Source organism: Pelodiscus sinensis, chromosome 3, assembly GCF_049634645.1.
Source record: "Pelodiscus sinensis isolate JC-2024 chromosome 3, ASM4963464v1, whole genome shotgun sequence".
NCBI lineage: Eukaryota > Metazoa > Chordata > Testudines > Trionychidae > Pelodiscus > Pelodiscus sinensis.
Genome location: NC_134713.1, coordinates 136,963,072 through 136,985,559, shown reverse-complemented (window position 1 = coordinate 136,985,559; position 22,488 = coordinate 136,963,072). Strand labels below are relative to the sequence as shown.

The 22,488-nt window shown below is 41.5% G+C and overlaps 1 protein-coding gene across 1 annotated transcript in view; it reads right to left on the bottom strand.

The window, feature by feature from the left end:
- Positions 1–2,535: 2,535 nt before the first annotated feature.
- Positions 2,536–22,488, bottom strand: part of LOC102447773 (visual pigment-like receptor peropsin) — a 50,329-nt gene continuing 30,376 nt past the window's right edge. Inside the window, exons 3-6 of the mRNA XM_006131291.4 lie at positions 14,551–14,650; positions 10,713–10,817; positions 6,980–7,203; positions 2,536–3,236 (exon numbers count right to left, since the gene is read on the bottom strand). Of these exons, the coding sequence (XP_006131353.1) occupies positions 2,805–3,236; positions 6,980–7,203; positions 10,713–10,817; positions 14,551–14,650 (861 nt within the window). The 3' untranslated portion in view covers positions 2,536–2,804. The remainder of the gene's footprint in view (positions 3,237–6,979; positions 7,204–10,712; positions 10,818–14,550; positions 14,651–22,488) is intronic.

The window sequence follows — 22,488 nt, the reverse complement described above, 5'->3', positions numbered from 1 at the left end:
ACTACATAGCTTCTAGAATAGCTTTTTCTGAAAAAAAGCTTGCAGTGTAGACATACCCTAAGAGGTGGAAGATGACCATGGAAATGGGTTTTTAGAGTGTCATTTCTGTTGTGAAATGCCCTAGCAATTCTGTTTATTTTAAGGACCAGCTTATGCAGTGAGTATATTGGGAGAAAGGCATCGGGAACTTATTCATCTTCATTTATGTAGGGATTCAAGTTAGGTGGTTGGCTGGTGCACTATGGTCTTGGAGAGACATAACCAGCCCATCAGCTGAACAGCTAAGGTGTACACTTGAGACAGCAGTGTGTCAGCTGTGGCTGCATGGTGCATAACATCAAAGGAGAAACAAAGTGTACTCAGCAGTGTATAGCAACCACCCACTCTGAACCAGTAGGATGGTTCTTGGGCTAGATGCAAGGGTTTGCACCCTATTGCTCACCCCATTGTCACCCCTGTTTCAATCCATCCAGTTAGAATAGGATTCTGCCCTTAATCTGTTGTAGGTTTGACTGAGTCCTGGAATTGTGGAAAGCAGCTTCACTCAGACCCAAACAGTTGACCTATTTTCTATTAATTATTTATGATAATGAAAAAGAAAAAAAGCCAAAATCCCCCAAATTTTCCACAAAAAATGAATATGCTTTTCAGTTCAGTTCTATGGCCATGAGAGAAATCATAGTTCTCTGCCATTGCTTATAAAGGTTATTTGTTTTTGAGTTCAAATCAGATGAAAATCTCAAACCAAATATACTAATGGAGGAAATTAAGGTGGATTTTTTTGGGGTGTGTGTGAAACTTTCCCAAGAAACACACATGGATATGCAGAGTGCTGCAAAACAAACACAATGTTTATGTACTTGGACCCTTTGCGATTCTGGAGATTCAAAGCTAGTAATGCCGTTTGCAAACCATTAATTATTTATCTTGCTTAATGATGGAGCATTCAAATGTCAAATACATGCAGATACAATGTTTCAAAGGGAATGTGTTTACTGTAAACATGCCAATACATTTTACTTTGGTGGATGTTTGTGAACAAGAATAGCTTCTAAAGAGGAGGAAAATGAACGTCTCTTGTTTTCATTTTCCAAACAAACAAACAAAAAACCCTGAAAGAATTAGCCGATTCTGCCATAGCATGAAAAATAAACCCGTTTTACTGGTTAATCCCCACAGTTTTGCTATTTAAATCACTACTTTGTCCTACTAATTTATAGAAGCGCTATTACCAGATAGTCATTGGCAGTTCTGTCTCCCTCAGCAGACATATGGACTTCCCCAAGAAGAGTCAATAGAGGCTGGGTTTTGTTTTTGTTTTTTGAATAATTTTTGAAACCACACTTTTTTGGTGCTTTCGTGAGAATAGCATCTTTGCTAGTTTCCTTCTCTGGGCAACATCTTATTCCAATTTAATAGCCAAGTAAAAAGATAGTTTGGAGATGCATGAAAAAAAATTAAGGCCAACTTCCCTGAGGATGGATGTTATCATCATGTCCTGCTCACCAGGAAAATCAGGAAAGGTTAAGCTAATTCAGCCAATAAACAAAGCGTGGCATAAAACTGCCATCCATAGCTCAGCAAAGTATGAGACGATGCCAGTACCACCAGGAGCTTGCCCAGTGACATGGTTGCTACTGGCAGCAGGGCCCACAGCCTCGCCAGACCCCAAGGCAAGGTGTGGTGGGAGGGGGCAAGAAGGAGCAGGGCAGAGAGCTGAAGCATGGGGCCAAGGGCAGACATCCCTCAGCGCCATCCAGACCGTGGTGCTCCATCTCACCCCTGTGCTCCTGTGGCAACACAAAGGGAGCCAGTGGTCAGGAACTCTGGTTCCCTTTGAACCTCTGGGCTCTGGGGCAACTGCTCCCTTTATTCCCCCTGCTTGAGCAACCTGAGAGCATCATGGAGGTGACAGTGTTAGTCTCCCACAGAGAGCATGTGGCTTTTGCTCACCCTCTAGTGGCCAGTCATGCAGAAGATTTACAGTGATTTTAGCACAGGCTGACTTTCCTTTGCTGCCTTTACTCCAAGGCCAAGTTTGAAGCCAGGAGAATGGGATGAACCTGGGACAGTTAAAGGTACAAAATAGTGGCAAAATGTGCTTTTGGAAAATCAATCTGCTAATTTAGATATGAAAATATTAGCGATTTTGAATGATACATTTGCTAAATAAAGGCTTTCGAATGCAGTACTGTTAAGATGCAAAGAGGGAATACTTCCTTCAGACTCTGTGGCTACATCTACACTACGAGTTTTCTTGGCTAACAATACGCTAAGGAGCAACTCATTTGTATGAGTCACGATCTCATTTGCATATGTTCTGCCAATCCGTTTTTGCGCTAGGGGTTTTTGCACAAAAACAAGCAGTGTGGATGTTTTCTTTTTGCACAAAACCCCCTTCTTCTGCAAGATCGGCATACCTCCTTTTTTGGGGATCTTGTGGAAAAAGGTTTTTTTGCGCAAAACGAAAACATACACACTGCAAAAACCCCTAGCGCAAAAACAAATTGGCAGAAACTATGCAAATGAGATCGCGACTCATGCAAATGAGTCCCTCATTAGCATATTTTTTGCTGAGAAAATTAGTAGCGTAGATGTAGCAAAAATATGATGGCCACCATTGTAATTTGCTACATTGCATTTTATAATTCATATCATGAGAATTATATCTGCTTAGCACATCCTGATTTGCTTTAAGTCATGCAGGAGTCTCTAGAAAGGGACAGATGGATGGGATGCTCAGAAGTGGTGAGCTGAATCTGTTCTAGTTGCACATACAGTGAGTGCACATGGTAAATGCAGCCTTACAATCTATCACATTCAATATCCGGGTTGGTAGATGCAGAATCAAAGTATACTTCCCTTTTTTTGGGAGGTGGGGTATTGGTTGGACTTCCTACCCCAGAATCAGGACTGGGTACAGGTTGGACCTCTGCTGCATATTTCTCTTCTCTCTGAGGAGCAAGTTCCTGCTTCTGCTTGAGATTTTTAAAGCGTTTGAGCTTCACGGGGTCCTTAGTCTCCTTAGCACAATGCAGCAAGATGAAAATGTCCCTCCGGAATTTGGCGCTCATTCCAAAGTAGATAATGGGGTTGTAGAAGCTGGCAGACTTCGCAAAGAGACTGGCAAGGATGCTGGTTAGATTGGGCACAGAGTAGCCACAGGCAGACCAGATCGAGATGACAGCATATGGAGACCAGGCTATAATGAAGGCTGTGCAAATGACAATAGAAACCTAGAAGACAGAATGAAAATGTCTTTCATTTCCTTAAGACAATACAGTGCATTGGATGCAGTGTGGGCTGATGGTTAAGAAAGACCTGTCTCGTATTCCCAGCTGTACCAGTGACTTGCTCTGCCACCTTGGGTAAGTCATTTCACCTTTCTGTGCCTGTCTATATTTTCCCTTCCCTGCTTCATCTTAGATGATGAGCAATTTGAGGCAGAGAAGCTGTCTATTACTATATATTTTTACAGAATCTAGCACATTTCTTATATGGAAAATATGATAATTGTCTGATTTAGATAAGGAATAGAGTTTTTCTTCATTGCCATATGCTATTGCGTACTCATTAGGACAAAGGTGTTGGAACAATTTTTATTGTGGAGGTGCTGAAAGCCATTAAGCAAAACTGTAAACCCTCTATATAATGGAAACCATTTCAGGTCAGTGGATGCTCCTGTACTGCCAGTTGTGCTAGTTCCAGCACTCTTGCATTAGGACACAACTATGGACCAGATTTTGCAACCTTTGCTCTTGTTCATTGGTATTTATTCGTGTACGTATTTTAGCTTCGTTTGGACACTTCTGATAGTTATTGCTCCAAAGTAAATCAAAGATATATAATTGAGTCAATTGAGATACATATTTACTGAGATAAAAAATAGACAAAATCGTTTGTAGACCCTTCGTTTTCAGAAGTGCTGAGAACCTCACAACCACAGTTGTGGAGGTGATTGTATCTTCTGAAAATCAGGCTATAGGCCAATATTTTCAAACCTAGTACCTAAAACATGTTACACTGTAGGCACTAAATAAATGCCCTCCTTCTTAGAAGCATTGAACAGAGAGAGTTCCCAATGAGTGCAATGGAGAAGGGGATATTTAACACCTCTGAAAATCAAGCCACTTAGTTGAGTCCCATAGGCGTGCGCAGCACATTTCATTAGGGTGTGCACCCAAAGATTTTTTTTTTAAATGCACTTTGACCCCCCCCCCCCCCCCATTAGCCACATCCCGGACCCCTGTTAGCCACGCCCCTGGAGGTAACCCTCTCCGGGCAAGATGGGCACATGACCAAAAGTAAAAAGTGTATGTGACCCCCCCGACCCTAGGACTTTTCCCACCATCCTCCTATCAATAGGGATTAGTTTGTCCTCCCCAACCCCCCCCCCATGCAGCTATCCTGCAATTGCATTAATCCAATGTGTGTGACATTAATGCGGGGGTCGAGAGGCTGGGGGGGGGAGGAGGAAGTGTTCCCTCTAAGAGTTTCCTCCCATGAGCAGAATGAATTTTGTGTTGTGCACCAGTACTGAGTTCATGTGGCTTGTTTGGATGTGCCACTGTGGCACCCAAGTTATTAATAAATATCTTCCTTTCCCCTCTGCTGCTATGTCTCCTCCCCTTTCTCCATCAACTCCCCCGGTGACTGCTGCCCCCGAACCCCTCACCCTCTCCTGCTGTCCTGACTCCTGCCCTTCTCACTTCCCTCAGCCTTCCTGAGACCTGCCCCTCCTCCACCAGCCCTTCTCTCCCCTCTGTGCCCACTCCTCCAGTAGCCCCACTCTGATCATGTGAGCTACCCCTCCTCATCCCTTCGTCTAACACCTCCCTCGCCTCTCTCCTCTGGTGCTGGTCCCTCCCCTGCAGGTGTCTGCCCTTCTGCTTCACCCCCAGAATTCCCTGCCACCTACACCTTCCCTTACCCCTGCACCTTCCTGGTGCCTGCCTCTGCCCCCTTTGCCCTTTTTTCCCTGATGCCCATCCCCTCACCACCCTCTGCCCCCATTCCCCTCATGCCCCTGAGCCCTCACACATGACTTGCTCCAACCCCACCTTCCTCATGCCTACCCCTTCTGTCAAGCCTTCTCCCAGCACCTCCCCTCCAATCCCCAATGCCCTTACCCTCTCCTCTTCCAGCATCACCCTATCCCCCCTCCCACTGACACCTCCCCTTCTGCTCTTTTCCTTGTTGTCTCCACTTCCCCCCCTAGCATTTGTGTCTCCTCTACCCTGTCCCTTTGGTGCCTTCCCCTTTCTTCCCCCTCTTCCCTTCCCCTCCGTACAAGCCACTTCCACTCCTTCCCCTTTGTTTCTCCTCCTCACTCCCCCACCGCAAAAGCCCCTTCCTCTCCTCCCCCCACCCTTACCTTCAGCTTCTGCCTTACAGCTTGCAGGGCTGGAGTCAGAGCCAGCCCAAACTGCAGGGCCGGGGAGGGGCACCCCCGGGGCACCGTGCAGTGCTGTAGGGCAGGGCAGGGATGCCCCCGGGGTGCCGCGCGGTGCTACAGGGCAGGGCACCACGCGGTGCTGCAGGGCAGGGCACCGCGCGGTGCTTCCAGGACAGGCTGGGGCGCCCACGGGGCACCGCACCATACTGTCAGGTTGGGTGGGGGCACCCCTGGGCGCCTCAACGGCACCGCACCACGCGCACCGTACTGGTGGGCTGGGCGGGGGCATTCCCGGGTGCCTCAGGGGTGCTGCACCGTGCTGCTGGGCCGGCCCTAGACATTAGGGTGTGCTTGGGCACACCCGGCCAGCCCATGCACACACCTATGTTGAGTCCTTAAATATAGATGTAGGTGTTGAATATAACTTTTATTGTGTTTGATCATTTGCCCTTTGTGTTTTAAAAGAATTGGGATGAAGATGAAAGGAATATGAAAAAAAAACCCAGTTAAATAAGGACAGAAAAAAGAAATGGGAAAGGATACTGAATGACGACCATGCAGAAGAAAGGGAAAAAAAGTCTGGTAGAAGGACAGAGAGTGGGAGTTGGGAGGGTGGGGAGAAGTGAAGGAAATATAGGGTAAGATTCAAAGGCTGCGTCTAGACTTTTTTCAAAAAAACTTCACCTACGTCTAGACTACAGCCGCATTCTTTCAAAATTAAATTGAAAGAACGCAGCTTTTCTTTCGATGGCAGTACTCCTAATTTCATGAGGAATAATGCCTTTTTTCGAAAGTGCTCTTTTGAAAAAAGGCGCTATGTAATGCCAACTGTGCTTTTTCGAAAGAGAGCATCCAGACTGCCTGAGTACTCTCTTTCGAAAAAGCAGCTTGCTTTTTCTAAAGTACTGATTGTAGTCTAGATGCTCTTTTTCGAAAGAGGCTTGCAGTCTAGACGTAGCCAATGGGAAAAAGAAAGGAGAGCAGTAGAAAAGAGTAGAAACAGTTTTTTTTATTATGCCCCGGTTTATTAATAGTAGGATTTTTTTTTTTTTTTTTTTTTTTAAGGCACTCAGCTCAGCATTCCTTCTAAGCTGCAGGGCAGTACAGCTTCTCAGGTGATTAATCAGCTCTGCCCAGTCAGTCAGCCAGCCCTGAGCCTCTGACTGGCCAAGGCTGATTAATCACCTGTGAAGCTGTGCTGCCATCACTTGGCTTAGAGGGAATGCTGACCCAGTTCCTATGAAATCTCCCATTAGTTTTGATGGAACAATAAGCAGTGTCAGGCCAATGATTAGCATTTTTGAGAATTCCACCATACATCTCTCTCTGCACAGCAATATCACTTCAGAAAAAAAGAGAGTCTTTGATGTTCCATAAATAAAGAGCTTCTGCTATATTTCCCCCATATTTTCAACTGACTACATTATTTTTTCATATTCTGGTTTAATGTTAATTTGTGGTTCAATTTGATAAGTTTTCAATTTCTTCATTGAACTCTAAAGAGGTTCCTTTAGAATATAGAAGAAAGCACAGTGACCCTCTGTTTTCTTGTATACTACAGATATACTAAATACTCAGACGTACCCGAGTGACATTTCGCTCCATTCGCCTCTGCCTGTCTGTTGGATCACCCACTCCAGTTAACACATGGCTTGACTTGACAGTATTGATGATGGCCACATATGAGAAGACCATGACAGTTACAGGTAAGAAGAAACAGCAGATAAGAATAGACACAATGTAGGATTTGTAGATTGTAGAGAAATTGGCTTTTGCCCAGTCTATCTCACACGTGCCATACATGCGATCTAGAAAACAGAACAATGTGGTTAGCTTTTTTCTTTTTAAAATATTTGCCTGTATCAACCGTAAAGCATTTGATTTATCTATTTAAAACCTATAGTTTTCTTTTAAAAAGCAAAGGACCAAGTGATCATGGTTATGTAATAAATTATGACATAATGTTCTATAGATTCAATTTTCCAACAAAATCCCTGCACCAAAATTTATTACAAGCGACATGCCTCTGATTTAGATTTCTGCTGCCTGTCCAGCATGAATAAACCATTGTTAGGGAGGACAGTAAAATGTGATATTTTAATTTTCATTCTCACAAAAATGGCCATTCATTCTATAGGTTTGATACCATTGCAAGTCGCGTTCTAGCTATTTCTTGCTGCAAAGCAACTTTTTCTAAGATCTCAGTACCAAACAGCATAATAAGGGCTGTTGTAGCAAAGATAATGCACCAACCAATTTTAAAAAGTCCCGTTAGCGAACAAATTACAAAATAAGAAATGGGAATAAGAAATATTGCATCAGTAGCCACAAAAAATTCTGTCAAGAAAGGATTTCCACTTTAATGACACCAGAGGTGCAAAAATTGTAATAGAGAAAATGGCAGTGATAATGGGAACACATACCCGGAAAAACTGTGATGAGATATACATTGCAACAATAGCATGCACAACTTCTTCAGTCAGAAAGGGACTACCGATGCTTAAATAATTGGCCAGATTTACAAAGGGATTTAGGTGATGCAGCTAGGCACCTAGTGGGATTTTAAAAGTGCCTATGCAAGTTAGGCACCTAAAAGAAGGTCTATGGGAATTAGACATCTAATCTGCATGGGTGCTTCTATACATCCCACTAGAATCATACAAGATTAGGGTTGCAAGAGACCTGAAGTGATCTAGTCCAACCCCTTGTTCAAAGAAGGACCAACCCCAACTAAATCATTTGAGCCAGGACTTAAACCCCTCTAAGAATGGAGATTCCATTATCTTCATAGGTAACCCATTTCAGTGCTTCACCAACCCTGCTAGTGAAATAGTTTTTCCTAATATCCAATCTAGACCTCCCCCATTGCTTCTCATTCTGCCATCTGTCACCACTGAGAACAGCCTAGCTTTATCCTCTTTGGAACCCTCTTCCAGGTAGTTGAAAACTACTATCAATTTCCTCCTCATTCTTCTCTTCTGCAGACTAAATAAGCCCAGTTCCTTCAGACTCTCCTCATAAATCATGTGCCTCAGCCCCCTAGGGTGTGTCTAAACTACATGGGTCCGTCGATGGAGCCATGTAGATTAGGCAGGACGGCAAAGGGAAATGAAACCATGATTTAAATAATCACGAGGCATAAAGGATCTGCTGATGAAGGGTTCTGGGGTCGGCAGATCCCCATCGGCAGATGCCACACTGTGCCAACAATCAGCTGATCGGCACAGCGCAGTGGCCATTTTGATTTAAATAAAGCGGTGATTATTTAAATCATCGTTTCATTTCCCTTTGCTGAGTAAACTAATCTACATGGCTCCGTCGAAGGAGCCATATAGTTTAGACGTACCCCTAATCATTTTGGTTGACCTCTACTGGGCTATTTCATTAGGCACTTATCTCCATCTTTGAGCACCTCAACCTCATTCTAAATGTCTCAGTATCAAAATATTGAATCTGATTCACAATGATAAAACCTGCCCATATATTTCACACATGAAGGTTTCAGGGACTCCCCAAAGGGAAATGAGCAGCAGGATTTTCTATAGACTAAAGTTTAAAAAAAATGTAGGATGACTGCTCAGACAACCACTGGAATAAGATACATCACAAAGAAGCAAAGCATGAACCAAAGTTTTATTTGTTCACACAGTCAAGTGCCTACAATCCTTGGAAAAGTTAAACAAGTGAAACCTGCATTATTCAGCAATGGAATTCTTATTAGCACCAAATGACAAGACCTAATAAAAAATAACTCCTCTTAGTTCTCCACAAAATATATTTAAATGAGATGAATTTAACCTTCAGAAGGCAGGACCAGAGCTAGAAAAAGAATCACTTACCCTGAGTTAAAAGATAGGGCTTATCCATATTTAACATTAAAAATTTTTAATGTTTTTATATGGATACATTCAGGGTACAGCTACACTGCCGGGGGTGGAGGGGAAGGGCTCAGGAGACTGGAGGTATCCCCGAAAAACTCTGCTGCATTCAGGGAACACGTTTGCTCTTCCATTTTTTTTTTATTTTTTTTTTTTGTGGAAGAGCAAATGTGCTTTTTCAGGGAGATGGGGCCAAATGGCAGAAAATCCTCTTCTGGAGCTCAATTTGCATAGCTTTTTCTGAAGAAAAAAAAAACCCTATAGTGTAGACCTAGCCCTAATCAGTACCTTGAAAAGCAAAGGCAAAGTACTGGCTCTATTGAAATCCATGGCAAAATTCCCATTGACTTGAGTAGGCCAGATTTTCATCCCACAAGTAGATTATATAGGGAAAGGATATGTAAATCTGGATAATTTAGCAAATAAACAGTAATATACTTAATACATGTAATATAATATCATCCACGTAATATAATATCACTGATTAGTAGAAAATGTAGAGAATGTACTAAACCCAAAACTCAGATCTTAGGGTATGTCTACACAGAGTCTACACAACCATTCTGTTATTTCAAAATTAATTTGAAATAGCGTAGGGCTTATTTCGAAATTGGTCAACTTCATTCCACAAGGAATAGCACCAATTTCGAAATTGCTATTTTGATATAAGTGCTGTGTAGACGCTTATTTCGAAATAAGGGGCCTCCAGCCCTTCCCAGGATGTCTTGCTGGCCGCCCGGGCTACAAGGCAACTCCTGACCTGATGCCCTGCCGGAATTGGTTCCAACCAGCCTTACATGCGATTCAATGTACTCAGTGTGGACACGCTATTTCGAAATAGAAAAATGCTATTTCAAAATGCATTTTGTGTGTATACGCGTTATTTCAAAATAAGCTATTTCAAATTAACTATTTCGAAATTAGATATTTCGCAATAACACTATAGTGCAGACATACCCTGAAGTATACCCAGAGTACAATCATAATCATTTCTGGGATAAATAATTCTTTATGAATTATACTCACAGCTCTACAGATAATCAATCTGCTCCACAATAAACAGCAAGGCTACGTCTACACTGGCCCCTTTTCCGGAAGGGGCATGGTAATTTTTGAGATCGTAATAGGGAAATCCAAAGGTAGGAAGTAGGAATAAGATCCTCCGGAAAAGGGCGCTTTTTCCGGAGGATCGGGGCCAGTGTAGACGCTCTTTTCCGGCTTTTCTAAAAGCCGGAAAAAAGCAGCGGACATTTCTATTTAAATGCCGCGGGGGATATTTAAATCCCCCGCGGATTTCCCTATTACGATCTCAAAAATTACCATGCCCCTTCCGGAAAAGGGGCCAGTGTAGACGTAGCCCAAGAGGGAAATCATCTTTGTTCTATTAAAAGCAAAAGTGCCAATTGTGTCTCTGCAAGAATGTGTGAGAGATCCTTTACCTGTATAACTGCCCCATCCAAGTATTGGAGCCACTGACCAGAAAAAAGCTGCGATCCAGATGAGAATCAGGGCCACAGTGATGCTGCTATTGCTAATGCAATGCCCTGAAACATACGACACAGTGAGAAAATGCCACTTAACACACTGACCCTTTGCAGATTAAATCTATTCCCATTGGACTACTTTAAAAACCACAGAGGGCTCACAGGGGGAAACCTGGTACTCGAGATAATTCCCATGTTCAAGATTTTGCAGGAACATTGGAATTAGATGAAATTAGATTAGATTAGATGAAAAGTGATAAATTAGATATGGGAGAATTAGGAAATTCAACATTAAAGCTACAAGAAACATGAATGAATTTTTCAGTTTTGCAAACCTTTAAAAAGACAGGAAATTATAAGTTTAATTTGATGTGGAAAAAAACCGGAAAGAATGGAAATTCACAAGTGCAGCTTTCAAATAACTAACTCTGCACCCACACTCATAGCTAGAGGGGGAAAAATCAGAAACTCAAACTATCTCATTCATCCTGCATAACACTTTCATCTCATCCATGATCACAGAAACCCAAATTCTTTATTCTTAATCATACAGTGGTTGTGCCAGTTTTAACTTCCTTTAAAGGGATATAAAGTCCACAGAAAGAGATATCCTTTACCTGACAGATTAGCAAAGTACTCTGCTCACTTTTCATTAAGATTCCATGTGCCATCATTAACACAGATGTCATAGACCCATGTATGTGTCTGCACGTGCAAACCTCTCAGTGCGAGACAACACATAGCAAAAGTATTTCAACCTAGAGCATTTGAAAGAAATTTCTGCATTCCAAACTGTTGGTGGGACAATGGTAACAACTGTCTAGATATATTTTGCTGGGGTTGCGTGGTTGTGACTTTTGACAGAATTTAGCCCAGAGTCCAGCCCACTCAAACACTGCTTTTTGGAACAACCCTGAGCTCTGGCATAGATACCTCAGATAAGAGCTTTATTTTTTTTTATTTTCCCATACTTACCATTTTCCCTGCAGAATATGAGCCTCAGGTGTGTCGAAGGCAAAAGGCTCTTATTTATTCACATCTCTAATGGTTTTAATTACAAACTTCCATTTTTCTTCTCCCCTTTGTCCTTGATTTCCGAGCTGTTCATGATGTCATTGGATGGGAATGCAGGACATGTTTTCAGTCTGAGTTCCCCAAGTGATCCACTGTGTCCTCCCTTACTCTCTCATGTCTTCCCCTATCAGGGATGGTGGAGCACAGTTTCCTGTACTTAAATCCATGGTATGCCCACCTCATGAACACTGTGTGCAGATGTGATCACTTCATCTTGAAAAAGATATTGTGGCATTCAAAAAAAGTTCAGAAAAGGCAACAGAAATGATTACAGATATGGAACAGCTGCCATATGAGGAGATATTAATAAGATGGGACTTTTCAGCTTGGAAAAGAGATGACTAAGGGCACTGGTGGTGGATGTAAGAGGCAAGAAGAGGCAACATCTTCACTGGTTCTTAGTGCTCAACCTGTCCCCTCTTCCTATCCCTATTCTGACCATTCCTGAAGTGTCCCAGAGCAGGCTCTTGCTGCTTGCAGACTGGTGACTCTTCCCCAAAGTGGATCTGTTAACTTAAAAGTGAAAAGCTTTCCAGCTTGCCAGGCCTATTAGCATAACATTGGACCTGTGATAGAGCCATTAAGCAGTAATGAAACCATTTATCGGGCATGTGCCAACACTGAATTTACTGACAAAAACAATTGTGCATTACTATCTCTACAGGACATTAGTTTAAAATTTGCTTTTTTATATTCTTCAGCAATAAACGAGTGAAATATTTAAACCCATCTCTAAAAAAATCCTTATATGCATGCTAAAATGCACAATCTGAGTATTCAGCTTTAACCTTAAATGCTTGGATCTTCATACTTTTTTTTTTAAATAATTTTCTCAGAAGACCACCCTTCTCTAAAATACACATTTTAATTTTAATCACTGTAGTACAAAAAACTTGCTTTCAAGGTCTTCCTGTCCTATTTTCTAAACCACGTGCTTCCCAAAGCTATCTCCATTTCTCTTTTTGACAGAATACTTATGTTGTGTAATACACTGAGAGTTCCTAAACTTCCTTACTGTTATATTTGGAGGGTGACTAAATGGGGCATAGCTCTATCTAAACATATTACCCATCAAATAGCTTCTTCCTTTCAGTTTCCCCAGTTCCCTTTGACAAATATTTCCTCTGTGTTCCTCACAAAAAATTCCTTGATCTTCCCCTGGTAGTATCATTAAGACACGGGGTACAATGATGAGGGCTCCCACAATGTTACCTATTGAATCCATTCCACTTTAATTAACTCATACTGGGGTGAAGTGGTACATGGGGCTCCCTCTCTAGCCCAGTGGTAGGGCTTCTCTGGTGTGTTAGGGGACCCGCTGGGCCAAATCCTCTTTCTGCTCCCTGAAAAGAGTGTGTGGGAAGAGGCATGTTCTGCAGCCCATGTACGGTTATACAGCTAGCTATGGTGATGGAGGCTGGGGACCCCTTGAGTTTGCCTGTTGAAGTGGATACACTTTAGTTAATTGTTATTTGGGTACTAGCTACTCTGCACTTTGTAGTCCAGTGGTTAGACTGCCTGCCTTGCTTAGTGGTGCTGTGGGTTTGAGTCTTCCCTCTGCCTGCCTTAAGAAGGGCTTTGACTGGGTTTCAAAGACAGTTGTGCAGAATGCTTCTTGGGCTTCCCGCTCTCTTGCCTGTGGAAGCTGTTTCCCTCAATGTTGGTTAGGCCAGGAGCCTCTTTTGACTTCCTCTGTAGCCCAGAGGTTTGGCTGGGAGCTTGGATTGTGGTAAGTGTGGGTTTGAGTTTGCTCTGGGGCCTGGGCCTGCCCCTGTTCTGTAACAGCCGTGGGCTTGCTGCTCAATTCTCAGTTGAACTTGCTCTGTGAGTTAAAAATGCTTTGGGCCAGGCTCACAGCTAGCCTCACTCTCCAGTCCAGTTGCTTAAACAAGACAGCACGAGACTGGAGATATTTCACATGCCTTGTGATCAGCGACTGATGGGCATGTTTGATTGATTAGTAATAGGGGTATATTATTGAGAACTGGCCTCGAGAGCATTTAAGTTCTTATTGAGTGCTGCCAGCTGGAACTTTTTGGCCATGTAGCCTGCCTCAGAGAGAAAGTCCCTGCATACTGAATCCTGAAGATTGGCCTTAAGGTCCAGAGGAGATATTGTCCAACCATGAACAGGTGGCAGCCTTGTGGTCATCCATGATTCCTCTGGCTGTACCAGATCAATAATGACTTTGTGGAGCTTTTAAATGCCTGGAATAAAGCCATACAATGTGGCCATGGACATTCAACGCTATGGATCCCTGCTGCCAAGGCTAGTGTTGGTATAAAAGAACCCTCAGGTTCACTAACAGATTTGTAGAACTTATAAGCAAGCCTGAGTTGGTTTAAGGCTTTCCACGAGGAGTAACAGTTAATTCGAGGGAAGGGTTTCGGATAGGACTACCGCATCTACATACAGCGAGTTAATTCGGGCTACCGGCTTTTAAAAATGGTTACCGGCCGCAAATATGCTGATCAAGAACGGGGTATTTAAATCCCACGCTTCATTAGCAACTTCGGTATGCTTCATTTGCCTCCCTAGGGAGCAAGTGTAGACATACCCTCAGGTGCTACAGGGCTACTTGTTTCTTTAAAATTACAGATTAACATGGCTAACCCTCTGAGACTTTAAGAGTTACTCTTGATTTTCAGCAAGATAAAAGAATGCAGAATCAGACCAGCACTATTTGAATTCCTTCAAACATGTTGTTTGAAGACCTTACCTCTGTCTGGATGGCAGCCCTTTATGTAGCGAGTCACACTGATCACTGTAAGGGTATTTATGCTAGCCAGGCCAAACAGAAGTGTCAGAAATCCATCAATCTGGAAAAACAAATAGAAAAAGGTGTTTTTGTTTCTGCAGCCAAACTGCAGAATGATAAGTGGAGTTGGATTGAGGAAAACTATTGGGAATGCTTCATTTTTTTAAATATTAAAGTTCCTAAAAGTTTTCCCAAAAGCCCAAATATCTGTGAAATATAAAATGTCCAGGGCCATTACCTTCTCTGTGATCAGTGAACAATTAAACACTGAAAAAACTAGATGTGGTGTGAGCCATATGGAAAACATGAATGTAAAATAAACAAGCAAACACATGCTGAAATACATCCTACCAAAAAACAAAGCTACCGAATGAAAGAATAAAAAAAAAGTCTGCACAGACGAAAGGGGTGTGGATGCACTAATCCTCATTATATAGAGACATGTGTATACTGAACATAGGAAGTGTAGATTAATGTGGCAGTAGGAATAGGAAGAAAGAGAGAAATAATCAGTTTAGCTGAGTGGGAAAAGATTTTTAAAGCATCCACACCTAAATCACGCAAATTATTTACCTTTGAACAATGCTGGTTATATTTATTTCAGGTATTTGTAAAGCTGACTTAGGCCCTGGAATTGGATCCACACAGGTATGGATGCATAGATCCTTTTTCCAAAGCCAGTGGCCTCCACCCCTCCCCCGGGCTACGTCTAGATTGCATCCCTTTTTCGTAAAAGGGATGCAAATTAGAAGTATCGCAATTGCTAATGACGAGGGGATTTAAATCTCCCCCGCTTCATTAGCATAAAAATGGCTGCCGCTTTTTTTCAGCACGGAGATTTGCTGGAAAAAAGCACCTGTCTAGACTCGGATCTTTCGGAAAATAAAGCCTTTTCTGAAAGATCCCTTATCCCTCTTAAAATAAGGGATAAGGGATCGTTCGGAAAAAGCTTTATTTTCCAAAAGATCCACGTCTAGACTGATGCTTTTTTCAAAAGTTTGGAATCCTTTACAAACACAGAGCTGTACGGTCATTGGAGGGGTAAATTTCTCATTAAGTTGAGTAGGAAAAATGATGCAAGTGGCCTCACACCGTAACTCACTAACTTATAAGAATTTGATATTTGATAGTTATAAAACAAAATGCTGTATCATAACTAGAACTAGTTGAAACACTTTCAGTGAAATTGCTTTCCATCGGAAAATGCTGTTTTGATTACACTGAAATGCTTTGTGGGAATGTGTCAATTTCTTGTTGTTTTGATAATGTTGAACTTTTTTCAATTTTATCGTTATAATTAATTTCATTTTGATTGATAGATTACAACATTTGTTTTAATATATTATAATTAATATTTAGCACTGTATTATAATATCATACTTTGATAATATTAAAACAAAACATTTTACCGTATCAAAACAAAACCCTTCCATGTTTCTGAATTGAACTATTCAAAATTTCTATTCTGCAGGAAAATTAAATTTTGATTTTTCATTCTGATTTGGAACTGCAAAAAAAAAAAGTCACTTCAGAATTTCTCACAGAACAGAAATTCTGTTTACCAACCATTTCTAATTATAAACAAGGAAGCAGGCCAACATCACTTCCCAAATAAATGAACAGCCAGTAAGTCATCACTACTGTTCTTTAAATGTCACCTTTTACCAGCTCAGCATTTAAGTTACACCAGTCTAGTCTCCATCCAACAAGAGTTTAGGGAGATCTAGTTCTCCATTGCTTTGTACCTTGTGTGGATATTTAAACTTGTGCAGAATAACTGTAAAATGGTGCCCTTATGACTTGTAAAGGTATAAATGACTACACACTGTGCATTGGATAATAAGGGAATCTATAAACCTGATGAAAAGTCCACTGAATTCAGCAGAAGTACTCACTCATTGATTTCCATTAGCTTTTGGTATTGGCCCTGTATTAGCATGGAAGAGGCTTATTCATGCATGTTGTCCTCTGACTTTGACACCTTATCTAAAACCCTCCTGTTCATCTTTGATTGTTACATTCTCGGGTATTTTACCCTGTAGCACCAGATATGGTTTATTGAGTTTCAGTTGGGGACAATATTTGATAGTGTCTCATGCAGCCTCTTTTTCAAAATTATTAACTCAGCTCGGACAGACACACACCTCATATGGACTCAAAATAATCAGGAATGACAAATTGCAAAGCAATGAGGTGCTAAGTGGGTTACTGCAGACACTATCTGGGATCGAGCTTAATGTCTTCATGAAGGGCCTAGAAGAGGGATTAAACAGCACATTAATGAAATCCCAAGAGGATATCAAATTCAGAGCATTCTGAAACCATAAACGGAACGGAGAGAGGCTACAAAAGAGGCCCAGTGGATACAGGAACAATAAATTGCATCCCAGGATTCATCTTTGAAAAATACCAACATTTCTCTCAAGTGCCTAAGCACCAGGGTTAAAATTATATAAAACATAATGTCTTCAGCATCTTCTACTGTACTGGAGCACCTGCCTTGTACTGCCAACCATCCTTAGTGTGGCTCAGCCTCACAAGAGGCAGAATGGAGCCCAAATGTGATTTCCAAAATGTGTAGCAGACATTGGATGGGTTATATCACTAAAAACAACGCACGTTGTTTCTATTTATATACCTTATCAATGAAAATACAATACTTGCTCTTTAGTTATGAGTTAAAAGAGAAAGGGGATTAATTAAAGCACTATGATTAGCACTAAAGAGCTGTCAGGCCAGCTAGCTTAGCCAGCTTTAGCCTTTTCTGCTCCGGACTGGCTCATGCCCAGCTGCAGGTGTTAACTGTTGGTTAGCTTTAGGGACATTGTTCCTTCCATTCTTTATAAAACCAAAGTCTCAAGGTCAGCTCCGATTTCTCTCTCCCTTGCTTTCTGAGAATTTCCCTCTGGTCATTCAGCAGCTCTTCTCTATGAATTTACTCCATTTGCTGTGTCTTCATTCTCATACCTCTCTCAGGAGTTTGCTGCCTACATTTGCAGTGCTGAGCATGCAGGGGGCTTACAGCTTCGCAGACTGTTACAACACGTTCTGTACAATTCTTTCCATCGTATGTATTTCAATAGCCCCATTACCATATCTGAGTTCCTCACAGTCTTTAGCACATATTTTCCCCCACTTATAGATAGGGTACTAAGACTAAATGATTTGCCCTAGATCACACAGCATGTCTCGTACAGCAGGGACCCAAACTCCAATCTCACAAGTCATTGGCCCGTGCCCTAAACAGTGGAGTCTCCTTCAGATTAATGAACAAGGCAGAAGCTTATATTAACACCAACAGGTGCATTTGAACCTGGGACCTCTGCAGCTTAGTGTATGAACTAAAAGCCAGCTGGCTAATAAGATAAGGCTGGTGAACAGACTCATTATTCTCTTTGTAAGCCGTCTCAGTGCTACCTAGCTAGACAGTACACTACATGTAGAGGTGTATGGGTTACACTTAGGATATGTCTACACTACAGAGAAGATCAAAGCTGCTGCAGTCAATCTTCCAGGGTTCAAATTAGAGGGTTTAGTGAAGACACGTTAATTTGAGCTGAGAAGGGCACTGCGGTCAATGCCGGTAGTCCTGCTTCCATGAGGAGTAAGGGAAGTCAAAGGGAAAGTGTGCTGCCTTTGACTTCCTGCAGTGTGGACTGTGCCAAAATTCGAGTTAAGATACTTCGACTTCAGCTATGCAGTGGGGCTATGTCTACACTGGTGGGTTCTTACGTAAAAATGGCCGTTCTTGTGCAAGAATCCGCAGAGTGTCCACACTGCCCACCCGCTCTTGCAGAAGAAGATTTACAGTACAGCGTGGTAAGAGAGGGCTTCTTGCGCAAGAGCTATGCTCTTTTTTAACACGTGTAAGCCTTCTTGCGCAGGGGCTCTCGTGCAAGAGGGCAGTGTGGATGCTCGGCAGGGATTTCTTGCGCAGTGTAAGGCGAGGAAGAGGAATTAGGTGTCCTTAAAGGAGAAAAGGTGAACCCAACACTAGTCATAGCTTGAGCACTCTAAACACTTGCCACAATGGACAACAGAAAGAGAAAGACCTTTCAGATCCACCTCTACCTCGAAAAGGATCAGAGGTAGCAACAGAGACCGATCTACGGAATCCAAGGTAACTAGTAACCCAGAAAATACTAATTGTCCAACCACAGTCTCTTGAGTTGATAGTTAGAAATACTAATGTCAGTACTCAGAATAAAGTAATCCATTTCCTCTCCAAATTCAAGGGCTATGTGTAGACTGGCATGATTTTCCGGAAATGCTTTTAATGGAAAAGTTTTCCGTTAAAAGCATTTTCAGAAAAGAGCATCTAGATTGGCACGGACGCTTTTCCACAAAAGCACTTTTTGCGGAAAAGCGTCCATGCCAATCTAGATGCGCTTTTCTGCAAAAAAGCCCAGATCACCATTTTCACGATCGGGGCTTTTTTGCAGAAAACAAATCTGAGCTGTCTACACTGGCCCTTTTGTGCAAAACTTTTGCACAAAAGGGACTTTTGCCCTAACAGGAGCAGCATAGTATTTCCGCAAAAAGAACTGATTTCTTACAGTAGGAAGTCAGTGCTTTTGTGGAAATTCAAGCGGCCAGTGTAGACAGCTGGTAAGTTTTTCCGGAAAAGCAGCTGATTTTCCGGAAAACCTGGCCAGTCTAGACACAGCCAAGGATAAGTTGGCCCATCAACTAAGGACATTCTAAAATATGTAGGAGAATAAATAAAAACCCTCTAATCTAAAAATTGGGTGCATATTTTCGTGCTTTTCTCCTCCAGCCATCTCTTTATTCCCTTTTTCTCCCACCTCCAGCACATTGTTTCCTACTATGTTCTTTCATAACATCTTCTGTTATTTCAGTGTAGGGCACTGGTCCTCATAATGTGATCTCTGGAACACTGGTGATCTGAACCCTAATGCTACCCAAGTAATCAGTAACTGCAGGTCCCCTGGCTAATTAATTAATAGAAACAACATCGGGAAGTTTGTCTGATTTTGATTTTAATTTTGACTCAGATTTTCTGCTAATATTTCTTAAAAAACAAGGAGATTAGCCATTTTGATAGTCTTTCTTTCAGGGACTGCACCAAAGCTGTTCCTTCTGCCACACAAATATTGACAGATTATGCTTATTATCTTTATTAGTTGCCTACAAGCTGAGACACGAACAAAAGAAAATGTCATCCTATTCTACTTTCTACTTCACATGCCTTAGTTTAAATCTCATTATGTGCACAGTAAACTACTTAAAACTCACAATGTGTAAATCTCATAATGCACTCAAATTAGTTCCTTAAGCTTTGCTCTAAGGTACAAGTGTCAGGAATCTCCCATGCACCAACAAGTTTTAGCAATAGACTGGATTATACTCTCAACTATACTGCTGTAGCCTACTAGCTTCAATAAAGCTTTTTTTAAATTTATATTAGCGAAAGAAAAGACTATATCCCAGTGTTTTTGCTTAAATAGCAGTTGTATGTCAATTTCAGTTGCAATGGAAGTCTCATTGGTGACTGCTCAAGATAGAACAGATTATTGTGGCTTCCTAAACTATATGTGCTTCTGCATAGACTAAGCTGCCCTATTATTATCCTCTAGTTAATATGATAAATCTACCAAGAAACTGTTCTTCCACTATATAGGTTATCCCAGCTATAAGTTGCCCCAGTATCCGTTCGGCACTAAAGTCATTGATGCTTGTAGGAACTAATGCATTATAAGTCCTCTCATTCTCTACTCTTAAGTCACGCAAAAAACAAAACAACGCCCCCCCCCCCCCCAATTTGTGCAAATGGAAGTCAGTCATGGGGAGAAAAAATTCCCCACTTTAAGTTGTTTCGCCGGAAGTCCAAGTTTTTTGGAACGTATCTTGGACTTATAGCAAGGATGGCCTATACACCATTATATATATTAAGACCCTTACAATCTAGCCTCCAAAAATAACATTTAAAAATACAAACAAAAATTACTCCAAATTCATGTGATTGAAATAAAAATTAACAGAACACCCAACCCAGAAACCAAAGGAGAAAAGTAAATGACCCAAGTTCCAAAACTAAACTAAACTAAACTAAACTAAACAAACAAACAAAAAGAGAGTATTCCTTTAAGACCCATCCTTCCTCCCTCCCTATCAAGCAGGGACGTGAGTTTCATTTATATCCAATAAAAACTACCTTCTCCTCACCCTCGCACCAATTCATTAAGAGCATATCAGTTTAAGCAACATAGTTCATTTCAGCTTTCAGGTAAAAAAGAAGGGCTCACAAGGTACATGACCCAAAACAACAACTTGAACTGCATTTGGAAATGAATTAGAATCTATCCACAACATTCGCTGATATCTGAGCCCTTAAATGTGCAGCCTTATTTTTGCAATAATATTTTTCCCATTTAATTTGTTAGCCCTTTCTAAAAAAAAAGAAAAAAAAAAGAAAATGGAAGTTTCCCCATTGTATACTAATAGTTGCCAAAGATAATCTGGTTTTTCTAAAAATAGAATGAATAATGGGTAGAGAGCAGTTCCTGATCTTTTCTATTAATCAGGACTCTGCTTACTTGAATGGAGTTATTCTACATTTATGCTGGCACAACTGAGGTCAGAATCAGGCCCTATCAACCATGGCTCATGGCTATTGATATTACAGTTTGTTTAATTACTTGTGCATATGCTGGTATATAGCTAAGTAAGTGAATGGGGTCCAGCTGATCTCAAGACATGATCATTTAAAACATTCATAACATTTAAATACAGGACTATGTAGCACTTGAAAGACTAACAAGATGGTTTATTAGATGATGAGCTTTCGTGGGCCAGACCCACTTCCTCAGATCAAATAATGGAAGAAAATAGTCACAACCATATATACCAAAGGATACAATTTAAAAAAAATGAACACACATGAAAAGGACAAATCACATTACAGAACAGAAGGGGGATGTGGGGGGGGGGGGGAGGAAGGTGAATGCCAGTGAGTTAATGATATTAGAGGTGGGGAAGGGGAAATGTCTGTGAGTTAATAGTATTAGAGGTGATAATTGGGGAAGCTATCTTTGTAATGTGTAAGATAGTTGGAGTCTTTGTTAATTCCTCTGCGGAGAGTGTCGAATTTTAGCATGAATGCCAGTTCAGAGGATTCCCTTTCAAGTGCAGATTTGAATGTCTTCTGAAGTAGGATGCAGGTTAGCAGGTGATTCAGACAGTGTCCTTTCTGGTTGAAATGACAAGCAACTGTTTTTTCTTTGTGATCCTGTCTAATGTCTGTTTTGTGGGCATTGATTCTTTGGCAAAGTGTCTGAGACGTTTGTCCAATGTACATAGCAGACGGACACTTTCGGCACATGATAGCATAGATTATATTTCTGGATGTGCAGGAATATGTATTCTTGATCTTATAACTCACTTGGTTAGGCCCAATAATGGTGTCAGCAGAGTGAATATGTGGACAAAGCTGGCAGTGGGGTTTGTTGCAAGGGAAAGTACCAGGGTTGGTATTAGTGTGGTATGTCCTGTGGTTGTTGGTATGAATCATCTTGAGGTTAGGTGGTTGTCTATAGGAGACTATGGGTCTGTCTCCCAGAGCTTCTTGTAGTTTAGTGTCCTGTTCCAGTATAGGCTGTAATCTATTGATAATGTGTTGGACAGGTTTAAGTTGGGAGCTGTAGGTGATGACAAGTGGTGTTCTATTGTTGGTTTTCTTGGGTCTGTCTTGTAGTAGATGGTTTCTAGGTGTTAGTTTGGCTCTTTCAATTTGCTTTTTTATTTCTCCGGGTGGGTAGTTGAGGTTTATAAATGCTTGGTAGAGATCCTGAAGTTTCTGGTCTCTGTCTGTGAGATTAGAGCAGATGCGGTTGTATCGAAGGGCTTGGCTATAGATGATGGATCGTATGGTGTGTGCTG